Source organism: Aplidium turbinatum, chromosome 17 (assembly GCF_918807975.1).
Source record: "Aplidium turbinatum chromosome 17, kaAplTurb1.1, whole genome shotgun sequence".
NCBI lineage: Eukaryota > Metazoa > Chordata > Ascidiacea > Aplousobranchia > Polyclinidae > Aplidium > Aplidium turbinatum.
In genome coordinates, this window is record NC_137488.1 from 6976297 (window position 1) to 6995162 (window position 18866).

An 18866-nucleotide genomic window follows, 5' to 3' on the forward strand; every position below is an offset into this window, starting at 1 on the left:
AACCCAGAACGCTTTTATGTTGTTTGAGGCACTAATTGAAATAGTCATCGAATTACGTTAATTAGCAGCATTTGAGACAGTGGTGACATAATCAAAATGAAAATTTGAAGTGAAAATCGGTAAACTACCATTTTAAAAATTGATGAAATTTCAGACCTCTTTCTTGGCATTTCCAAAAGATCAGCGACGACGCTTTGGTTGATCCAGATGCTCAAATTCGGTGTTACGGAACAAGTAACTAAAACTATCCTGTTGACAATATTATGTCAGCAAACAGTATCGTTTGACATTTCTTCACTGCTTGCACTTTTGTTTATTAACCGTAGTCTTGATTGCATCAACAGCTTTTCTTTTTGGCAAGTGCAAGCAGTTTTTGTTGCATCCGCTGTGTAGGGCCATAACGTCAATACATCTACTTCAAAGCAGTGTCTCTGGAGATCGGGACTTTTAGTATGTGACAAATTTGTACACAAATATTTTTTTTTAATTTCAAGTAGTGAAAAAGTGTATAATGTTTTTGTAGGTATTTACAGTGATCAGTCGTAAAATCTTAGTAATTTGGCCATCGTTTTTCGTTATTTTTTCTGCTTTTTGGTAGGATTTTGTTTTACAATATTTATGCCGTTGGCATGGTTAATGGTTATGCTTTATTTCAGGATTACCCACCGGCTGTAGCACATTTAATGGCCCCCACAACACCCAGTGCTTGAAGGATCTTTGGGAAGATGTGGGGTGTGGGCTGACAGGGTATGGTTACCCAGGAAACGCTAGTGCCATGGTCAACAGCTCATGGACCTCTTTAAATCTGCGGTTAGAAAGTTTTTGCTTCAACAATTTTGTTGTTGAGAAATACATCACCGGTTCATTTTAATTCTTAACTTCATTGTTATGTTTTAACCAAGTGAATTTAAATTTACTTGCTTTTGACCCAGCCCAAAAATATATTTTTTTACATGGTTTCAACATCTGGCAACATTAACACGATCTAAAAAGGCGACTTTTGGTGGCTTTTGGGATGCAGTTTTATAAACAGGTTGTTTGTTTTTTGCAGTGAGATATCGGACGACATAAAACTTACCATTGCGAGTGCAAGTACAGGTCATGCTGATTCACAGCTGATGTGTTATGGAATGAGTAAGTTTGGAATAGAATCTCTTGTAGTATAGATGTAGGCTAGATAAATGCTTTCCAATCTATCATTTTATTGTTTGAATAGAATTATAATTGAGCAATGTGAAGATAAATTTTGTTGCTCAAATTGATTTACTTCTATTGCTTTTTCAACAAATAGGCTACGGTAGGTACTTCGGCGAAATCTTTATACTATACTACTGAATCATTTTTTTTTGCACAAATTTATACTGATAACTTATGTTGTAATGTGACAACTACTTTTGCTCAAGACATCCATTAACTTTTTCCAACAAAGCATCAAAGTTTCAAGGTCGCTGGTATATTTAAAATTTTGCACTTTAAATGTCCATGTGACTTCTAATCTCTATTCCGCTAGTATTCCCATTGGGATGCACTTACACGGGACCGTACAGTATCGAATGCCTCAGAGCAGTTTGGAATCAGAGTGGCTGTGTGCAGGAAGGCCTTAGATATCCGGACAAGTTGAGCAGCAGCCTTTTAAACAATTTGAACGCCTTGAATCTAGTGTAAGTCAGGTTGTCTTGGATCGTATTTTAACTCAGTTGACTTTCCAAAAGCAGCGATCGATAGTTTATGGCATGAATTACTGGGGCGATACTGATAAGCTCAGTCTCTTGGGCGAAACACGTTTTTATCGCTTTTCAGTTCTGGCTCCAATCGGCTTCCGAGCAACATTTGTACATTTATTACCGTAATTATTTAAAAAGTCATCGTAGGCAACTCACCTTTGCCAGCAATCATAGTAGGCCTAATATGTTTAATTAATTTTCTGGTAGGCCTATAAGCCTATTGCACCAGTTTAGTTATAAAACTAAACACTTCCTAGTTTTGTTACCATCAAACTAATAAATGATTATGACCTGTTTGTAGCGCCTTGAGGAACACCATGCTAAACACTCACAATCGTGCAGTTTCACAAGCGCAAGCTCAATTGGACTGTTATGGATTAAGTGAGTAGTCAGTGATGCTGCAAAAATTTGTTTGATTGTTTTTCATGCTGTTTTGTATTAACTTTTGCAAGCTTCATATTGTATTATTTGTTGTTGACATGTCCCGGAAGACAAAGGAACTAGCAGTCACAACAAGTGATGCACTAGTCCGCCAGTAAACAGGAAATGTGGCAAAACCTTCCAAATTAGATGAAATGGTTGTTGGTTAATTTTGCGATACTTGTCTCACACCGCAAAACCAAAGTGATACGGCTTTTACCGTGCAGTGTTAGCATGTTAGTGTTAGCATGTTAGCAGTAAGCAGACAACCAAAACGATGGCAAGACAACATTCAATCATGGACCGGACTCCACTTGACGACACTGGGCGAGTTGGCTCAAAATCGCCACTCTTGGAAACAAATAAGCCATGTTAATGCGCAATCTGCCGCAGGCGGAGATAACGACTGATGATGTTAGCATGTAGGTGTAACATGTACAAATGTACAAATCCCTACACTAAAGGGGACTTAGAAAGGTAAAAACCCTACATAGGCACGAAGTTTAGGCATGCATGAGCCTACGATAGCTATTTATCTTTTTAAGGCTTCAGAAAAGTAGGCTACCAAATTGGTTTAGTTTTTTGCTGTTGGGATGTACATCCAGTTCCATTGGGCTTGAAACAACTCGATAAAACGATCATTCGATACTGTTTCGTTTTCATTCAAAAAAATACAGCTTCAGAGAGTTGTCATAGTCATTTCAATTATTTTGCTTGAAAAAAGAACTGCATAAACTGCAAACTCTTTTGTTTGCGCGCCCATGAAACTAATTGTTGTCAGAACGTTTTTGTCATGCGATACTATTAATTCAAAAACGAAAATAAGCTTTCGATCAATTTTCTCTAAATTATAGTACTACATTCTCTCCATTTTTTTCAAAGGAGCCTAGTCTTTTACCAGAAAAATCAGGGTCGACCAGCTGTCTGCAGTGGCCCATCCATTTCTCTCTATTGTTAGCAATTTTTAAATTTCTTTTGTCAAGTCATCCTTCAAAGTGTCTTCCTATGTTTTTTTTGGTTTTCCTTTTCTCATTTTTTATACTACTTATATAGTAAACCTAACATCAAAAAAAGCAGTTTTTCGTTGAAGAGGCATCTTAATGCTTTAAAAAACCCTTGATAGGCTATATGATTAAAATTATGTTCGAACCCCTCGCCAATATCATATGGCAACAAATCAGTCGTTTTGAAAAGTTGATTGGCCGCCGATTTGATAAACCTAAGATGCTGTTTTGTAATGCTATCTTTTGACGTCAAGAGTGGCAAAGGTTTATCACGAGAAAAAACTCCAAGTTTTGTGCTTAAACTATCGTTACTTGCGCATTTGTTAATTGAACGAACATTACCTTTGCTTGGTCGTGTCTGTCACGGCTTGACATTTGACAACGTATTGCGTTTTGTTTCAACATTATGCTTGAAATGGCCAGGATTTCCTTCCCCATGTCGTTCCTTCTTGGGGCCTCGAACAGACGCATGCCACAGAACTATATGGTCCGAAGGAGGCTGTTTGGCGGAAGGCACCAAGATACCAGGCAGATTGTCACGCGCTGAAAACATCTCTGTCAATAGACTAAATATGCGGTGAGTGGCGCAGTGACTACCAACCCTTCTGTGGATTGGTTAGGTTTGAAGAACTCGTAATGCTTATAAAGAGTAGAGAAACGAGATTGACAAAGAATGTAGAACAACAAACTGGTGCATAACAACACACGATCCACTAGATTGGCAAGAAAAGGAGAAGGCCTTTGCTCAGCAGTGGGCTACCACAAGCTGGAAATGATGATGATGATAACAAGCAGAAACACGTGCTTCAATATTTTGACAAACTGTTAAGTTTTCTTGTTTTAAATTTTTCAGAGTCATGCTTAAAGTGGCAGTGGCCAGCAAACCAGATAAATGCAGCAAACTGCAAGCAAACAAAACAACATGCACAGTACAGAGATGCATGTCAAAAGTGTGCTATGAACTTCAACAATAATATTACCTGAATTAACGCCTCCAGTATTTAACTTTTGTGGTCAGTTAAACTTTTGAAGCCTAGGTCAGCTTTTTGACATTCCAGGATGTCGATGATGTAATATGTAATGTAATAAAAATGTAATGTTATGTAATAAAAACTTAGTTGAAAAACACACCAATAGCATGTTCACTTGCTTTCGCAGCCAATTCGTCCAGTATGTTCAAACCCTGGTCGATAGAGCTCCCGCAGGAGACATCTTCTCACAGACAGCTTGCTATGGCATCCGTGAGTATCTCTCTCACTACCATGCTTTGTTAGTTTTCACTATTTTTTAATCCTAAATCGTTTGTTGTTAAAATCAACCGTTTAAGTGTTTGAAGCACGTGCAGAGATACGATGTAGTGTACATGATAAAGAAAATTTGTGTTTAGTGTCATTTCATTACAAATGCTTGTTGGAACGGATTTGTGAGTCAACATAAAACCATTGATTTCTGAAAGTTGCATAGATTTTCGTGTAGTATTGATGCTTACATGCTGCTAAGACAATTGTGTGACTTTTGCACCTCGTAACATCATGCAAATAAAGCATGGAAGTGTCGGTAGGTAGGCTACATACCATCATACCATGTCAATTGTCAGGCTTTATGTCGCATACGTTCCAGCATTTCCAGCTTCAATTCTTTGTTGATTGATTATTTTCAATGGTTTAGCTTTTGGAACCGGGTGCAGTTCATACAAGGGCCCGAACCCCACCACGTGCTACAGTGTCAAGTGGCTTGGTACTGGATGCTTATCAGCTGGCCGGGCTTATCCACAGAATGTCGGAGGGACAGCACACGTTAGAGTCTTGAACACCTTGAATTTAAGGTAGGGTTTGAATACGCTATGTGAGTAAAGAATTTACCTTATCAACTTAGAGACACTTCCTGTATAACTTGTGTTTCACCAATCTCAATTGTCTTGAATTTTCTATGCAGGGGTGTTTCTTCCTACATGTTGAACATTAGAAATAGAGCAAACCAAGGGGATAGATCAGCACAAATTGATTGTTACGGAAAAGGCGAGTAATGACAGTAAATTTTTATGTGTAAGAGCCTCTGTTTTTCAAGGTTGTCCTAATGATTGCTTTGTCCTTTTCTAGACCTTTGCGTTAAGTGTAAAAAAATAACGTATAAAAATAATAATCAGGTTTTATTTTGCGCGCTTTGCGATAACATACAGTACACTGCGATCACAGATGCGATACAAGTCACATTTTAATTTTATTGAATGCATAGAGTTAGGCTATTCTGTGATTTACATGAAGAGCACGGAAAACCAACCTTTGTATCCGTCTTAATACTCTGAGAGTCTTCTCTAAAAAATGCTCTTGACGGGAATGGAACTCATAAACGTCAGAACACTTCATCATTGACGGGAATGGAACTCATAAACGTCAGAACACTTCATCATTGACGGGAATGGAACTCATAAACGTCAGACACTTCATCATTGACGGGAATGGAACTCATAAACGTCAGAACACTTCATCATTGACGGGAATGGAACTCATAAACGTCAGAACACTTCATCATTGACGGGAATGGAACTCATAAACGTCAGAACACTTCATCATTCTACTATTTAGTGAAACCGTCTCACACTCGGGCCTTGCGTCATTTGTGCCATGCGGCATTCAAGTCTTGCGGCAGTCAGGTCTTGCTGCATTTAGGTCTTGCAGCCTCGGGATCACGTCATTCATGTTTATGTCATTCGGACTGCGGCATAAAGTCGTGTATCCCTCCCGGTCTACCAATGCTCAATTGCTCATGTCTGGTCTGTGCGTTCTTCAGGCAATGTATGTTGTTTTTCCTTTAGCGTTTCCTGGATCGTGCGTCCGATACGGCGGACCACATTCCCTCACATGCCAAGTATCCGTGTGGATGGGAGTCGGTTGCACCAGTGATGGATATAGACATCCGAGCAGATACTCACAGACAGATAATGCAACTATCAACGGAATGACAATTGAGTATGATACTTTTAAAAGTTTGAACGTACATTACATTAAATCGCTAACATACAGTATGCAGGTAGAATAATGTTGTCAATGTTTCTTGAAGGCGTACAAGGAAATTTTTCTACAGTGCTTTTATCATAGAAACAATGTAGGCCTAAATTTGATTCTTCTACTTTTATGTTTACTATCAGATTGATAATGTCTAATGATTTCAAATGAATCTAATGTAATACTGACGTTGCAACAAATACTTGCTATAAATGTGGTTAATTGCACTATGTGTGTTGGTATCTAGAATTACATGGCTGTTTCATGTTTAGCACATTGGAATTAGTTTCACAGTTAAGGTTTTATTGCGAAAAATATTCTTTTTTTTTTCTAGCCAAGTGTTGGGTTACATGAAAGGAATTTACGATGCAGCAATGTTCTTCAAGCCTGGCGGTCAATTGAATTGCTATGGATTTAGTAAGCTAACAGTTCAAGCGTTTCTTTTGGACTTTTCTTTAAAAGTCGCAATAAACGTTTGAACATCCCAGAAACGATCATATTCCATCTAAAGCTAATTTATGAGAATAAAGACTCCCCAATTTTTCATCATTTTAATGGTTTACGACGTTGAAATAATCTAAAAGCGCAATGTATACTTGTTGAAAAATGAATGCATTTGTCAATAAAACATGTTTGATGCGGCACGTACAACTTTGGCTGACTGCTCAGAAAAATAACATATTTTTGAATATGAAAATGCAAACCTGACAACATCAGCATCATCTGACAAAGTACGAATCGCTTGGCAGGCACAATGTGGGGTGCAGGCGCTGACACCCTGCGCACTGCAACTCTGGCTCTGGTTCACTCCACTGCTGAAGACTGCGCCCCTGCCTGGTGCCTCAGTGCCCACACCCGCCTCATCGACTGGCCAATCAACGACGCATTGCGAACTGTGACTGGATGCCTGCGCCCTACTAATGCCTACGATATTTGCGTCCTCACATCGATATCATTCATATCATGTGACATCGATTTAGTATTCACATCAAGAAACTCAGATTTGTTGTCTTTTTAGATTTTCCGCTCGGCTGTAGGTCGTTTTCTGGTCCTCATACTTTCCAGTGCCGAAGTACTATATGGTACCGTACCGGCTGCCTTGCACAGGGTTATGACCAACCTTCCAATGTCACAGGGCAACAGCTTGCTCACATTAACCAGATGAACTTACGGTGGGATATTAGCGTTCTTTGCACAAAATCTTGATATGTCAAAATGTTTTGTGTTCACTGTGGGAAGAGTAACAACAGCAACAGAGTTTCGTCTTTTTATGTGGCCAGTCCCCCATCAATGCTCACCACCCATCCGTAGCGTGCACCTCTAATTATAACTGATTTTTTTCCCATTTGAAAACATTTTTTATTAGGCCTATATACTTCGAAATGGTTCGAAATGGTTCGAAAGTATACTTTGGTTGTCCTGCTTTTTCTAATCGGTTGACTTTTACTTTTTATTTGGCAACTGAAAATATTACTATTTAACAAAGTCATGGGTCTAAATTTGATGGAACGACAGTTCTTAATCTACGCTTGAAAATCACTTGTACGGTATTTACAATGCTGTCTACAATTTTCACGTTTTATTCCGTCGGTAGGCAATTGCTGGAGCATACCACCTCGATATTTTACTCCGCTCATAACCAGAGAGATGCCAGAGCACAACGGTTATGTTTCGGCATGAGTAAGTGCATTGTTCAGTTATCACTTGTCGCATTGCTTCGATATCTATTCGATAGTAGGATGAGTACAGTTGTCATCGCGGTCAGATTTCATTGGGTTAATGCTGCGCTTTGAGTTGTTGGGTGATATTTTTTACTTTATTAAGTTTCGTTTGTGTCAGTATTTTTGTGCGCTTTGAAACAAACTTGACGATTTAAAATATAAAAATCTTTTGATTGAGCTAGTTTATAAAAAACTTGTTTGCAAACGTCTTCTTTTTTAAAATTAATTTGCGAATAATGTTGTTTGCAGAATTTCCACGCGGCTGTTTAACGTACTCAGGTCCCAACTCAGAAGCTTGTTACAAACAAATTTGGGAGGAACTGGGTTGCCTCCAGGAAGGGCGAAAGCACCCAAGTAAGCTGTCACCTGCAGAGAACGCAACTCTAAATGCATTGAACTTAAGGTGGGTACATTATGTTGTTATGTTTTATAGCAGTCCCCACGTGGATGGGTCCACCAGTAGTTAAGCAATGCGGGTCATACGCTGCATTTTTGAATTTGAACGACGAAAGTTATCATTAATGTTTTATAAGACAAAAAAGTTACAACAAATGTTAAAATTTTTCCTACAAACCAGAAACATTGAACTATTATACAACATCATCATTGGAGTATTATTATAGCATAATCATTATAATTTATTATCTAATCATTGAACTATCATATTTACGGACTGACAAATGTCCATAGCCAATTTCAATATCGAGATCATATGTATCGGTTTCACTGCTGATCATGTTTTAAGAAAACTAATTCTGCAATGCCCTCCAATTATTGACTAATAACACTGCTGAAGACTTAATGTGAAAAGTAATAGACAAGAACGCAAATACAAACAGAGTAATTCAAATTCCTAAGGAAAAACGAGATAGTTCTGTTTTGTAATACTTCTTTGTTCTCGTCGATTTCAAATAATCATTAGGCCTATTACAAAATAAAATGCATGATACACCGCACAAAGTTGACTGTGATACTATTCACTTATAACATTCCTGCAAGCCGTTTTTTTATTTTCTCAGAGAAGTAAGCAGCCACATGGACGCCATCAAGGAGAAAGCTCACTACCACGACTCTGAGGCTCAACTTGATTGCTTTGGATTGAGTAAGAACTAAGTTCAGATTCAGTACATTCACTAGCTTTGTCAGGCGACGTTAAGAAATAATTGCGTGTTGGTTTAGATAGACCTACGCATTTTAAGCAATGACGCGATCGCTGTATTTTCAATTGAACTGCAGCATCTCTATCAATGCAGAGGAAGCACAATGGAGAAAATTTGCATAAAATCCTTTTCAATGCCTGTGGGTCTTTTTAAGGAAGTAGAGTGTGGTTGGAAACACAAGGTACCTATCAATCGATGTATTATGGAACGTATTGATTTTCTTCTGATAGGCTACTTTTTTTGCAAGCACTTTCCTTTCAATTGTTTGTAACTTTCCTAGAACCGACAAGTCACAGGGGTGCAGTTGGATAAATCTTGAATGCCACAAAAGAAGAAGTTGGACAAAGCAGTCAATTTTGCAATTGCCGTAGCTGCTATCTGGGACCATTTACATGCGCAGTGTTGTCAGACTCCGAGAAGTGCATTTTCTTACAGCCATTTTGAGAATTCCTCAATTGCAGTGTCACATGACCAACGTGCTTGTTTAGAAGAGCGTCTGAGCACATGACTAGGGAACTGTGTTCCGAAAAGTAGTGTAATTCGCTATTACCACAGCGAACTCGTAGCATCAGGCTAAAGCAGGTCGTTTATATCTACATTGTGAAGTAAACAGAAATGAATTTGACAATATTTTTTGTAATATATGTGTATCTACAGTTTTTATTTAAACGAAACCATCAGCACAGCGATTCATTCAATAGTTACGAACTGTTGCTCAGATGGCTTACAAGTTGATTGGCTCACATAACCAAAAACGTAAAAGGCAACCATAATGACAGCACAGTGTTGTTATCTATATCAATTGTAATTATCAAAGCAACACAATGGTTGTTTCATAATAACCTTTTCAAGGAACGGTTTGCAAATAATTGCGGAATTGTGCTGCAAATAAGCTTTGAATAATAATATACTGGTAATCCACCATAAACTACAAACATTATAACAACTAGCCTACTTCTATTGGCGTCTAAAACCAAGTTAAACAAAAGCAATCCAGACAGCCACTTTATCTGGTCCAGATCTTTACCACATCTGGGCAATATAAAGTGGCTGTCTGGGAAGTTTTGTAAAGCAAGCAAAAATGTATGACTGGATTAACAATCGCAAACACAACACGATAATGATAATGACTATACTGTATAATGCAATAACTTTGTCGATGGTGCGATATTTTAGCATTTGACTATTGTGCGATCCAATTAATGAAGAAAGTAATCAAAACTAATGCAATGTTAATTTCTTGGATAGCTAACTGTTACTTTATCGTGTTTCTTTAGCTTTACCTTCAACAATAGGCTACCAAATTTAGCCAAGAAAATAAATACTGTAGCGTGCGAGTCTAAAATGAAAATTTCATTTCGACTAACTCTACTGGAAGTTTTAAAATGCAGCATAAAAAGTCAACAAATAATTTTTTTTTGTCAATGTGTGGTAAACGTTGTGCCGGTGAATAAAGTGAAGCACTCCTTTTTGGAAATGGAAGAGTCCTATATCAACTGTGTCTCATACAGGATGTAAAGATGCAATAAAGTTTATTTCACAACAAGCTACGAAAAAATGAAAGCGCTTATAACTTTAAAGCAACTACATTTTAGAGTGAAAAGGAGGGTAGCCCTATCATCCATACTACATCAACATTAAATACAACAAGTTAAACTTCACAAATATTAAATTTTGCAAAAAGTTTTACACACTCTTAAGAAGTTCTCGAATCAAATTCCAAAATATTGGAAGATCATCTGCAGATTCGGGAACTTGCAACACCGAAGTTTCGTTTCGTCTTTTCTTTCTTCGAATAAGTCCTCCAGCTTGAATATCATTTTCAAACGTTATCCAAACACTGCGATTCAAGCCACTCTCATATTCAAGGTGCTCTATAACTGAAATAAGATACTTTCCTTCGTGGCTGTTTGAATAGTCTCCACTGAGTACCATGATCACTTTATTGCTCGCTTCAATTCGATGAAGAATTTGCTTTAAAGGAGAAGACCCGCATTCAACATCTCTTTGAACTACACCAAGATTGTAATATGGCGGCTCATCACAAAGATTTGGGATCAAAACATTCGCTACCCAATCACCCACTTTTGCGTTATGTTGATCATAGACCACAAATCCATGATGAACAAACATCGTTGGGTTTGGTCTAAATGGTTGTTTGGTGATTTTTGAACGTACAGACTTTGTAGCGTATTTAGCTAACCATATTTTCCATTTTTTGGATGAAAACAGCAAAGTCAGAAAAATTGAAACAGCTGTAAATGTTGTAAATCCGATGCACAGAGCAATGCATAAAACATTGCTACAAGCTACAATAGATGAATAATCAATTAAGGAACGACCATATAAAGAATGAGGTGAAAGACATTGGACGCAACCTCCATAATATTTATCAATAATCGTTGAACATTTTGAAAAGAAACCAGGAAATTGATGCAAACTGACATTTCTATTCTTAAAGTAAAGTCCAAAGTTTTCATTTAGGTGACAATCACACTCCAAAGCATTGAAGCGCAAGTCTAAAAATGTTAGTTGTTGCAGTATTGAAAGTGGAATAACATCAGGCCCAATATTTGTGATGTAATTGTTGGACAAACTGAAACGTTTCAATTGCAACTGGACACTAAAGTTGCTTTCAAAGATCCCTGGAATTATGTGAGTGATTTTATTGTATGAAAGATCTAATATTTCTAGTTTAGGGAAGAATTTGAGAACATGACTATCAAAAAACTGCATCTTATTTTTTGAAAACAGAAGAGTTTTCAAAGAAGTGAAGTTTCTTAAAGTTTGGATGGAAAGAGAAGTGAGTAAGTTATCGGTTACATCAAGATACGTCACCTGGTAATTGTTCAAATGAAACAATTTATCTTGCAGTTGACAAGATTGTAATACAATTTTATATACAAAAGGGAATGCTCTGAGTATAGGCGCTTGAGGCAGTGTACCTGTAGCGTATAGAAAATTGCCCGAAAATCTATTGCTTTTGTTTTTGCAATGGATAAGTTGGGAAACGACAATAACATCGTGAATAAATACATTCCCGAGTAGGTATATTCAAAATCGATCAATTGATTTAAATTTTTCAAAAATGACAAAGGATCAGAAGTTGGATTAAGCTGTGTGCTGTTGATAGACAGGAATTGCAGGTTGCTTAATTTGAGAAAAGCCTGGTTTGCTACATTGATAATAGGATTAGAACGAAGATCAATGCGGCAAAGGAGAGGCATTGAATCAAAATCGTGATTCGATATAATTTGGATGAAGTTTGATGATAAATCCAACCAATAAGTAAAGGAAGCAAAATCAAACAAGCATCCGTATAGTCTGCTTATTTTATTTACAGAATAGTCAAGTATTGCTTTGGAATTGCACTGATTTTGCTTAAGGTTTTCATCAGCAACTTCTTCATGTTTAATTGGATTTTTCAACAACTTGTCATAGTGACCTCTAAAATAACCAAGAAGCGTGTTACCGTTGCATTGTTTGACAACGTAGTTCCGCGAAATGTTGCTTCCAGAAAAAGAATTCTTTTCATCTCCCAAGTTGTTATGAGAAAGAGTCACTGATGTAATATTTAGAAAACCTAAAAGAGCTCCTTTATTTATACGATCAACATGACAAAAGTCTAGATTTAGAGTAGATAGAAATGGTAACTCCCTTAGCACGTTTAAACTACTAACAGTTAAGTGGAAAAGATATAATCCATAAGCAACAAAATCAGACTTAAAAGTCTTGAATGGTGAATTGTTTGGTACACTGAAAGACAAGCGTTTCAGATATTTCATAGTTCTAAAACTGTCACCAAGAATCAATGAAGTATTAAATGTAATATTTTGGTTGTAAACGCAAAATACATTGAAACCAAGATATAAAGATTCTATTCTGGTGTATGATAAAAACTTTGGATCAGCAACGTACGTCCACAAGCAATTGAAGGATAAGTCCAAAGTTTTAAGGTTAATGTTTTTGATAAAGATCTTGTCAGGTAAAAAGTTTATACAATTTGCAAATAAGTCTAAAGAAGTTAAATTAACTAAATTATCAAACGCTCCCTCTTCTATTACCAAAAAAGTGCGAACTGCCACCGCATTTTGCAATTTTAAAATCTGTAGTTGAGGAGCTCTGAAGAAGGCCTTGGATTTTATTATAGTTATATTGCTCGCAGATAAATCCAAAGCTATTAAGGCTGGCGAGAAAACATTTGAAGGTATTTGAGGAAACATGTTTCCTTTTAAATTTAAAACATTTAGAGAATATCTTGCTGGGAAGAAGACATCGTTATCCAAGCAGAAGTGTGGTTCCCAACTAGGTGGTTCAATATTCGAAGCAAAAAGCATTTTTAGTTTTGACAAGTGGGCAACATCTTTCTTTCTTATGGCAGGAATTGAAGTTTTGGATATGTCCAATATTTCCAAAGAAGATGGGAAATCTTGTGGAAACGCTTTCAAATCATTACCTGCCAACAATAGAACTTTTAAGAATATTAAGTTTTTGAATGCGCTGGGTCCGATTGAGAGATGCTGTGGACAAAGAGGGAGCCACTCATAATTACCATTATTACAGTTATATGCTAAAGAAAGAACTATTAGATTTGAATACCTTTCAAAGTCATGTTTTGTCAAATTCCAAATAACGTTTCTCTCCATGTTCAAAACTTGCACTTCCTTTGGTATGTTTGTTGGAATGGACGTTAAACCTCTAAAGGAACAGTCAACATAAACTAAAGGAACTTGCATCCAAGGTGAAGTCTCAACAAAATGATGCATACCTAAGATGCCATTGTCAATCAAGGATTCCTCTATAGTGGTGAAACGTGGTTGCTCACAAGGGCATCTTTCAGCGGAAAGCTGGACAAGCAACAAACGAGCAGCTAGTAAATACAAAACTAATTTCAACATTTTCCTTGAATGTTAAAAAGAAAAAAGATTCATCATAGTTCTCTTTGTGTAGAGTTAGACCAACCAAGAACAATGGAAGACCTCATCTTTACTATATGCAGCGTTGCCTATTATTGAAATACTAGAATAAATAGTGAAAAAAACTCTCATCAATTTTCCTCAGAAAATTTGCACAACAAAGTTGGTTTAGGTAGGGAAGTCAACAACATGAAAAGACAAGCTCCTGTAGCTGCAGTTAGCCTACTACATTATAAAAGATTCGGTTTGATTCTTAATTGTTTGTTCCTTCACAGCATTATTCAATTACTACATTCTGGGTCACTAAGTTGGCAGTTCTCTTGTCAATGTGAGTAATCTTACAGTTTTTAATTATTAAGCAAAAGAAACGATTTGGTTTTTTAAATCAGTCCATGCACCTGAAAACGAACATACAGTATGTGCTTGGATTTGCGAGTCAATGTTAAGTATGCCAAATTAGCATTTTGAGACAGAGCAAACACTTCTGCCATTGCAAACTGCATATTTAGTTAAATTTACGCTTTTAGCGCTGTTAAGTAACATTTTGACAAAAAAACAAGAACTAAAAGCGGAACACTCCGACTTCGCAAGGGTGAAGATATTCGAGTAAAACTTGCAGGGTTGCTCACAGTTCTCGCGAACGATGAACAACAATTTCCTTGTTAAGTTGTTTTATTGTTTTTCAATATTGTTTTTCAATTGTGTTTTGCAATGTTTTAATTTTATCTCTATCCTTCAAAGCACACCTGAAACCTACCTAGCTAGATGGTGTGAGATTTGATAAAATGTTTCTTCTATTGTAAGCTCATCGTGGAAATGCTCTTGTTTTCAACGTTGTCTATGATTGGTATTTTGATTTTGACTTAATAATGCATCTTAATTTTGTTAAATTTAAGATAGCGTAGGCTACTAACATGCTATAAGCTACAAACTTCGAATTTTGCTTTCCACTGTTAGGCCTAATCCTTTTTATTGGACAAACACCATAGGCTACTGCATCGACAATTACAAAATTAAAATGCATTACAGTTTAGCCTAGCTACTTTCGTCTTATCTTTGGTAAGCTTTGGCTAAAAGAATAGATAAAAATATATCTACTGCAAAGTGCAAACAGTGTGAGAAATTAAATAGGCTATGTTTTTATTGCCTTATTCTGGGTAGTTAAAGTAGAATAACTAGCGAACTTTAAGACTGCCACGGTCAAGCCCTAACGAATAAGCGAATATCTGTCGAGCACCATCTGGCGATGCCTCAAGGGTGAAACAGGCTGTAGCCTGAAAGTTACTTTGATAATAGTGATTCAATCTACTTGAATTAGCTCTGCTTAGCATTGCGCTCGGTATTAAGCCCTCTTTTGTGGTATCAATAGGCCTACCATTCATCGTAGAAGTTTCGATAAATATATATAGCAGGTTAAGCAACGACGCGATGGCTGTATTTTCAATTGAACTGCAGCATCTCTATTAATGCAGAAGAAACACAATTGAGAAAATTCTCATAAAATTTTTTTCAATGCCTGTGGGATTTTTTTAAGGAAGTAGAGTGTGGTTGAAAACACAAGGTATCTATCAATCTATCAATCAGTGCATTATGGAATGTATTGACTTTCTTCTGATAAGCTACTTTTTTTTGTAAGCACTTTCCTTTCAACTGTTTGTAACTTTCCTAAAACCGGCAATTACTGGGGTGCAATTGGATAAATCTTGAATGTCACAAAAGGAGAATTTCGACAAAGCAATCAATTTTGCAATTACCGTAGCTGCTATCTGGGACCATTTGCATGCGCAGTGCTGTCAAACTCCGACAAGTGCATTTTTCCACAACCAATCTGAGAATTCCTCAATCGCAGTATCACATCACCAACGTGCTTGTTTAAAAGAGCGTCTCGGAAAATAGGAAAAAATCTTTAACTTGTAGGCCTACTGAATACTGATGCTTTTTTTCGTCAATCCTCAGGAAATTTTCAAGAAACAAACTTCTTCATTTTCTCAAACTTCAGGTCTTCAAAAATCTTGTAGGCTATAACGTTAAACGTATACTGATTGTCACAATCAATGTGCAAGGCCTCGCGTCGGGCTGCTTTGCGTCTTGACAGAATGTGCTGTTTTCATTATAAAATTCTTGAGCGGTATGTTATTATCGGTCAATGACCAGCAGTAACCTCTAATTGTGAAGTCGTTGTTCTGTAACGTAATTCTAGATCATTCTGTATCTGGAACGTTCTGTTGTTTTCACAATTGCCAATATCGTTTGTCATGATGTCACAAGGTTGTTTACGAATGGACCTCTGATTACGAAATCTGTATTATGTAACAGTCCTCTACTCCTACGTGACATTCTTTAGACTTCTTTAAGCTTCTGCTTGTTGACATTTATTGCAACTTGACAGAACAATGTGACATTACGTAACCTTCTCGATGTTACTAGACCGAAACAACTTTCTATAAATAGTGGTGTAGTTTGCGGAATGATTATTATGATGATTATTATTGAGTTGGTTATGAGAGTTGTGTTATGAGTTGTGGATTGGTAGTTGATGCAGAAATTATTGTTTGATTGAGAGTTGAAGTAATCGAATACAAGTAGATGAGAATTGATGCTGATATAATTTCTGATCAAAATTAGAGTTATTTGAGAAGCCGTTCGTTAAAGTCCTTCAAGAAGTTAGATTATCATTTCACTAGTGGAACCTTTCGACATTTAATTGACTGCTTTTCGGTTTGACCCATTAAACTACGTCATTGAACCTTTCCAAGTCTTTTTCCTGGTAAGAGATAGAAAGAAATCGTGACACTGATAGATCTTTGCCAACAAGAATTGAAAAGTTGCGAGCGGCAAAAGGTGAAAATCAAAACATGCCGAACAAACACAAATGAATTTGACAATAATTTTATTGTAACATCTGTGTATCTACAATTTTTATTTGCAAGAAACCATCAGAACAACGACTCATTCAACAGTTACATTCGTGCCAGTTGCTCAACTTTTGCTCAACGAAGCTGTCGGACAAAACATCTCTGTGGCTAGTGGGGCGGGCCAGAAATGGAACTCTTAATGGGAGTCAAGCACCATCAGACTCTTTTCGTTTATCCCGACACCCGTCCCATAGGCCTGGCATTACATAGGCAGGCGTTGGTGCACCTCAACCGTCTCTGTCCGGGCGTCGGGCTTTTGACGATAGATTTAGGTACCCTGTGTTATTTTGTCCCTTTGGAAAGGACACTTTGCCTCAATTTTCTCCGCATGGTAAATTAAATTCATCAGCAAAATCTCTACAACGGTCTAAATCTGAAGACAATTTAGCTTACTACTAAGGCATTTTTGTACTACAGAATGTCAGTAGGCTATTCCTAAAATCCAAGTTGTTGATCTTCGATGAGACCACGTTTGTGAAGAAGTGTTTTATAAGAATTATTTAAATACGTAACAATGAATAAACAATGGACAATTTGCGATAAAAGTTACTGCTGATCCAAGTGGACATTGTGGCATATTTCCTGCTTTCATAGTCCTTTAGAATTTGGTCTAAAAATGGGTCAACCTAGAAAAAATTCTTATAAAGACGTATGATATACCATTGGAAAGACAATTTTATCAGCTTTTCAATGATGAGTTTTGTCATTTTTTTTTACCTTAGAGAAAAAATGTACGACCAAAAACGTGTCAGGGGTGTAAAAATTGAAATTAGGGAAAAAATTTAACATAAGAATATTTATATTCTTATCTTTCCTATAATGGGTGAACAAAAGGCTAGAAACTAATGAATTATCAACAGAAAAGCAGGATATAGATCCAAAAGGAATAAATGAAAATATAATTATAGGCCACATCTGTTTCAGGGGGTAAGAGTGAGCAAGACAGCGGGTCACCAGTAGAGCTGTCGTTGTTCATTATAACTTCGTTATGTTATTGTTTACTTACTGTGGTCAGTCTTATTTCCCTTGCATGTATTTTGAGATAATGCTTAGTAAAGTAGTGTGATACATTGCAGATGGATTCAAGTCAAGAAGAAACAGCAATTTGTGTTAGTGCGTAGTGTAGACAAGGCTATCGGACTGGTGATTCACTGTGTCATGTTGGAGCTTATTGCGGAATATGCTTTGCGGGCCCCAATGATAATGATCCAAATCAGTAGCGTAGCTAGGTATTTTGAAAGGGGAGGGGGGTGGTTTGACGGTCGGCGGGCGACACCCAGCGGCAGGGGGTCTGAGGGGCCTCCCCCAGAAAATTTTGAAAAATTACTTTGAATTTGGGGCATTCTGAGAGCATGTTCAACAAAAATTTGGGTATGAATATTACTGTAAAAGGGTGCTGTCTGGTGGCATAGCAAAAGGACTAACAACTATTCTAATTTCTAAACGTTGGAAGAATTGATGCTTCAAAATGGAACTGCAGTTTGTAATGCTCTACCACCTTCTCTGCACGCAGACATGTGCAGACATTTGGAAGCATTGCAAAACTTTTTCAGAGGTTGCTGCTTAGCCGCAGAGGATATTAAAAATACAGCATGGATACCTTACCTTTTCCTCGTTGAACTGGAATCTATGTGATGAGGACCTTGCAAAAGATGAGTTCATTGAACTAAGGGCAATGGAATCAATATCCTTCAATTCGAAAAGTATTGGCGATTTTTGGAGTTCATTGACGCAAGCAATACCTCTTTTAGTAAAGACAGCCATGGCTGCTTTAATTCCTTTTGCGACTACATATTTATGTGAGTCAGGAATTTCATCCTTAATTGCTAAGTATCAAAACAAAGAGTCGAAACCGGTTGGATGCAAAGGATGACATGCGTGTTGCCCTATCAAAGACGAAGCCACAATTTCATGTTCTTGTTGAAGACAAACAGCAGCATCCTTCACATTGATGAAATTAAATCGAAGATATTGAGAAACAATCTGCATTCGCTATTTCTT

General features: G+C 37.1%; 1 protein-coding gene across 1 annotated transcript; it reads right to left on the reverse strand.

Moving 5' to 3' along the window:
• Positions 1–10720: 10720 nt before the first annotated feature.
• Positions 10721–18629, reverse strand: LOC145786919 (toll-like receptor 7). The gene is made up of 4 exons (XM_082598660.1): positions 18471–18629; positions 13803–13881; positions 11980–13490; positions 10721–11872 (listed from the first exon to the last, which is right to left on the reverse strand). The coding sequence occupies exons 1-4, from the start codon at positions 18627–18629 to the stop codon at positions 10721–10723; spliced, it is 2901 nt and encodes a 966-aa protein (XP_082454786.1).
• Positions 18630–18866: the final 237 nt, after the last annotated feature.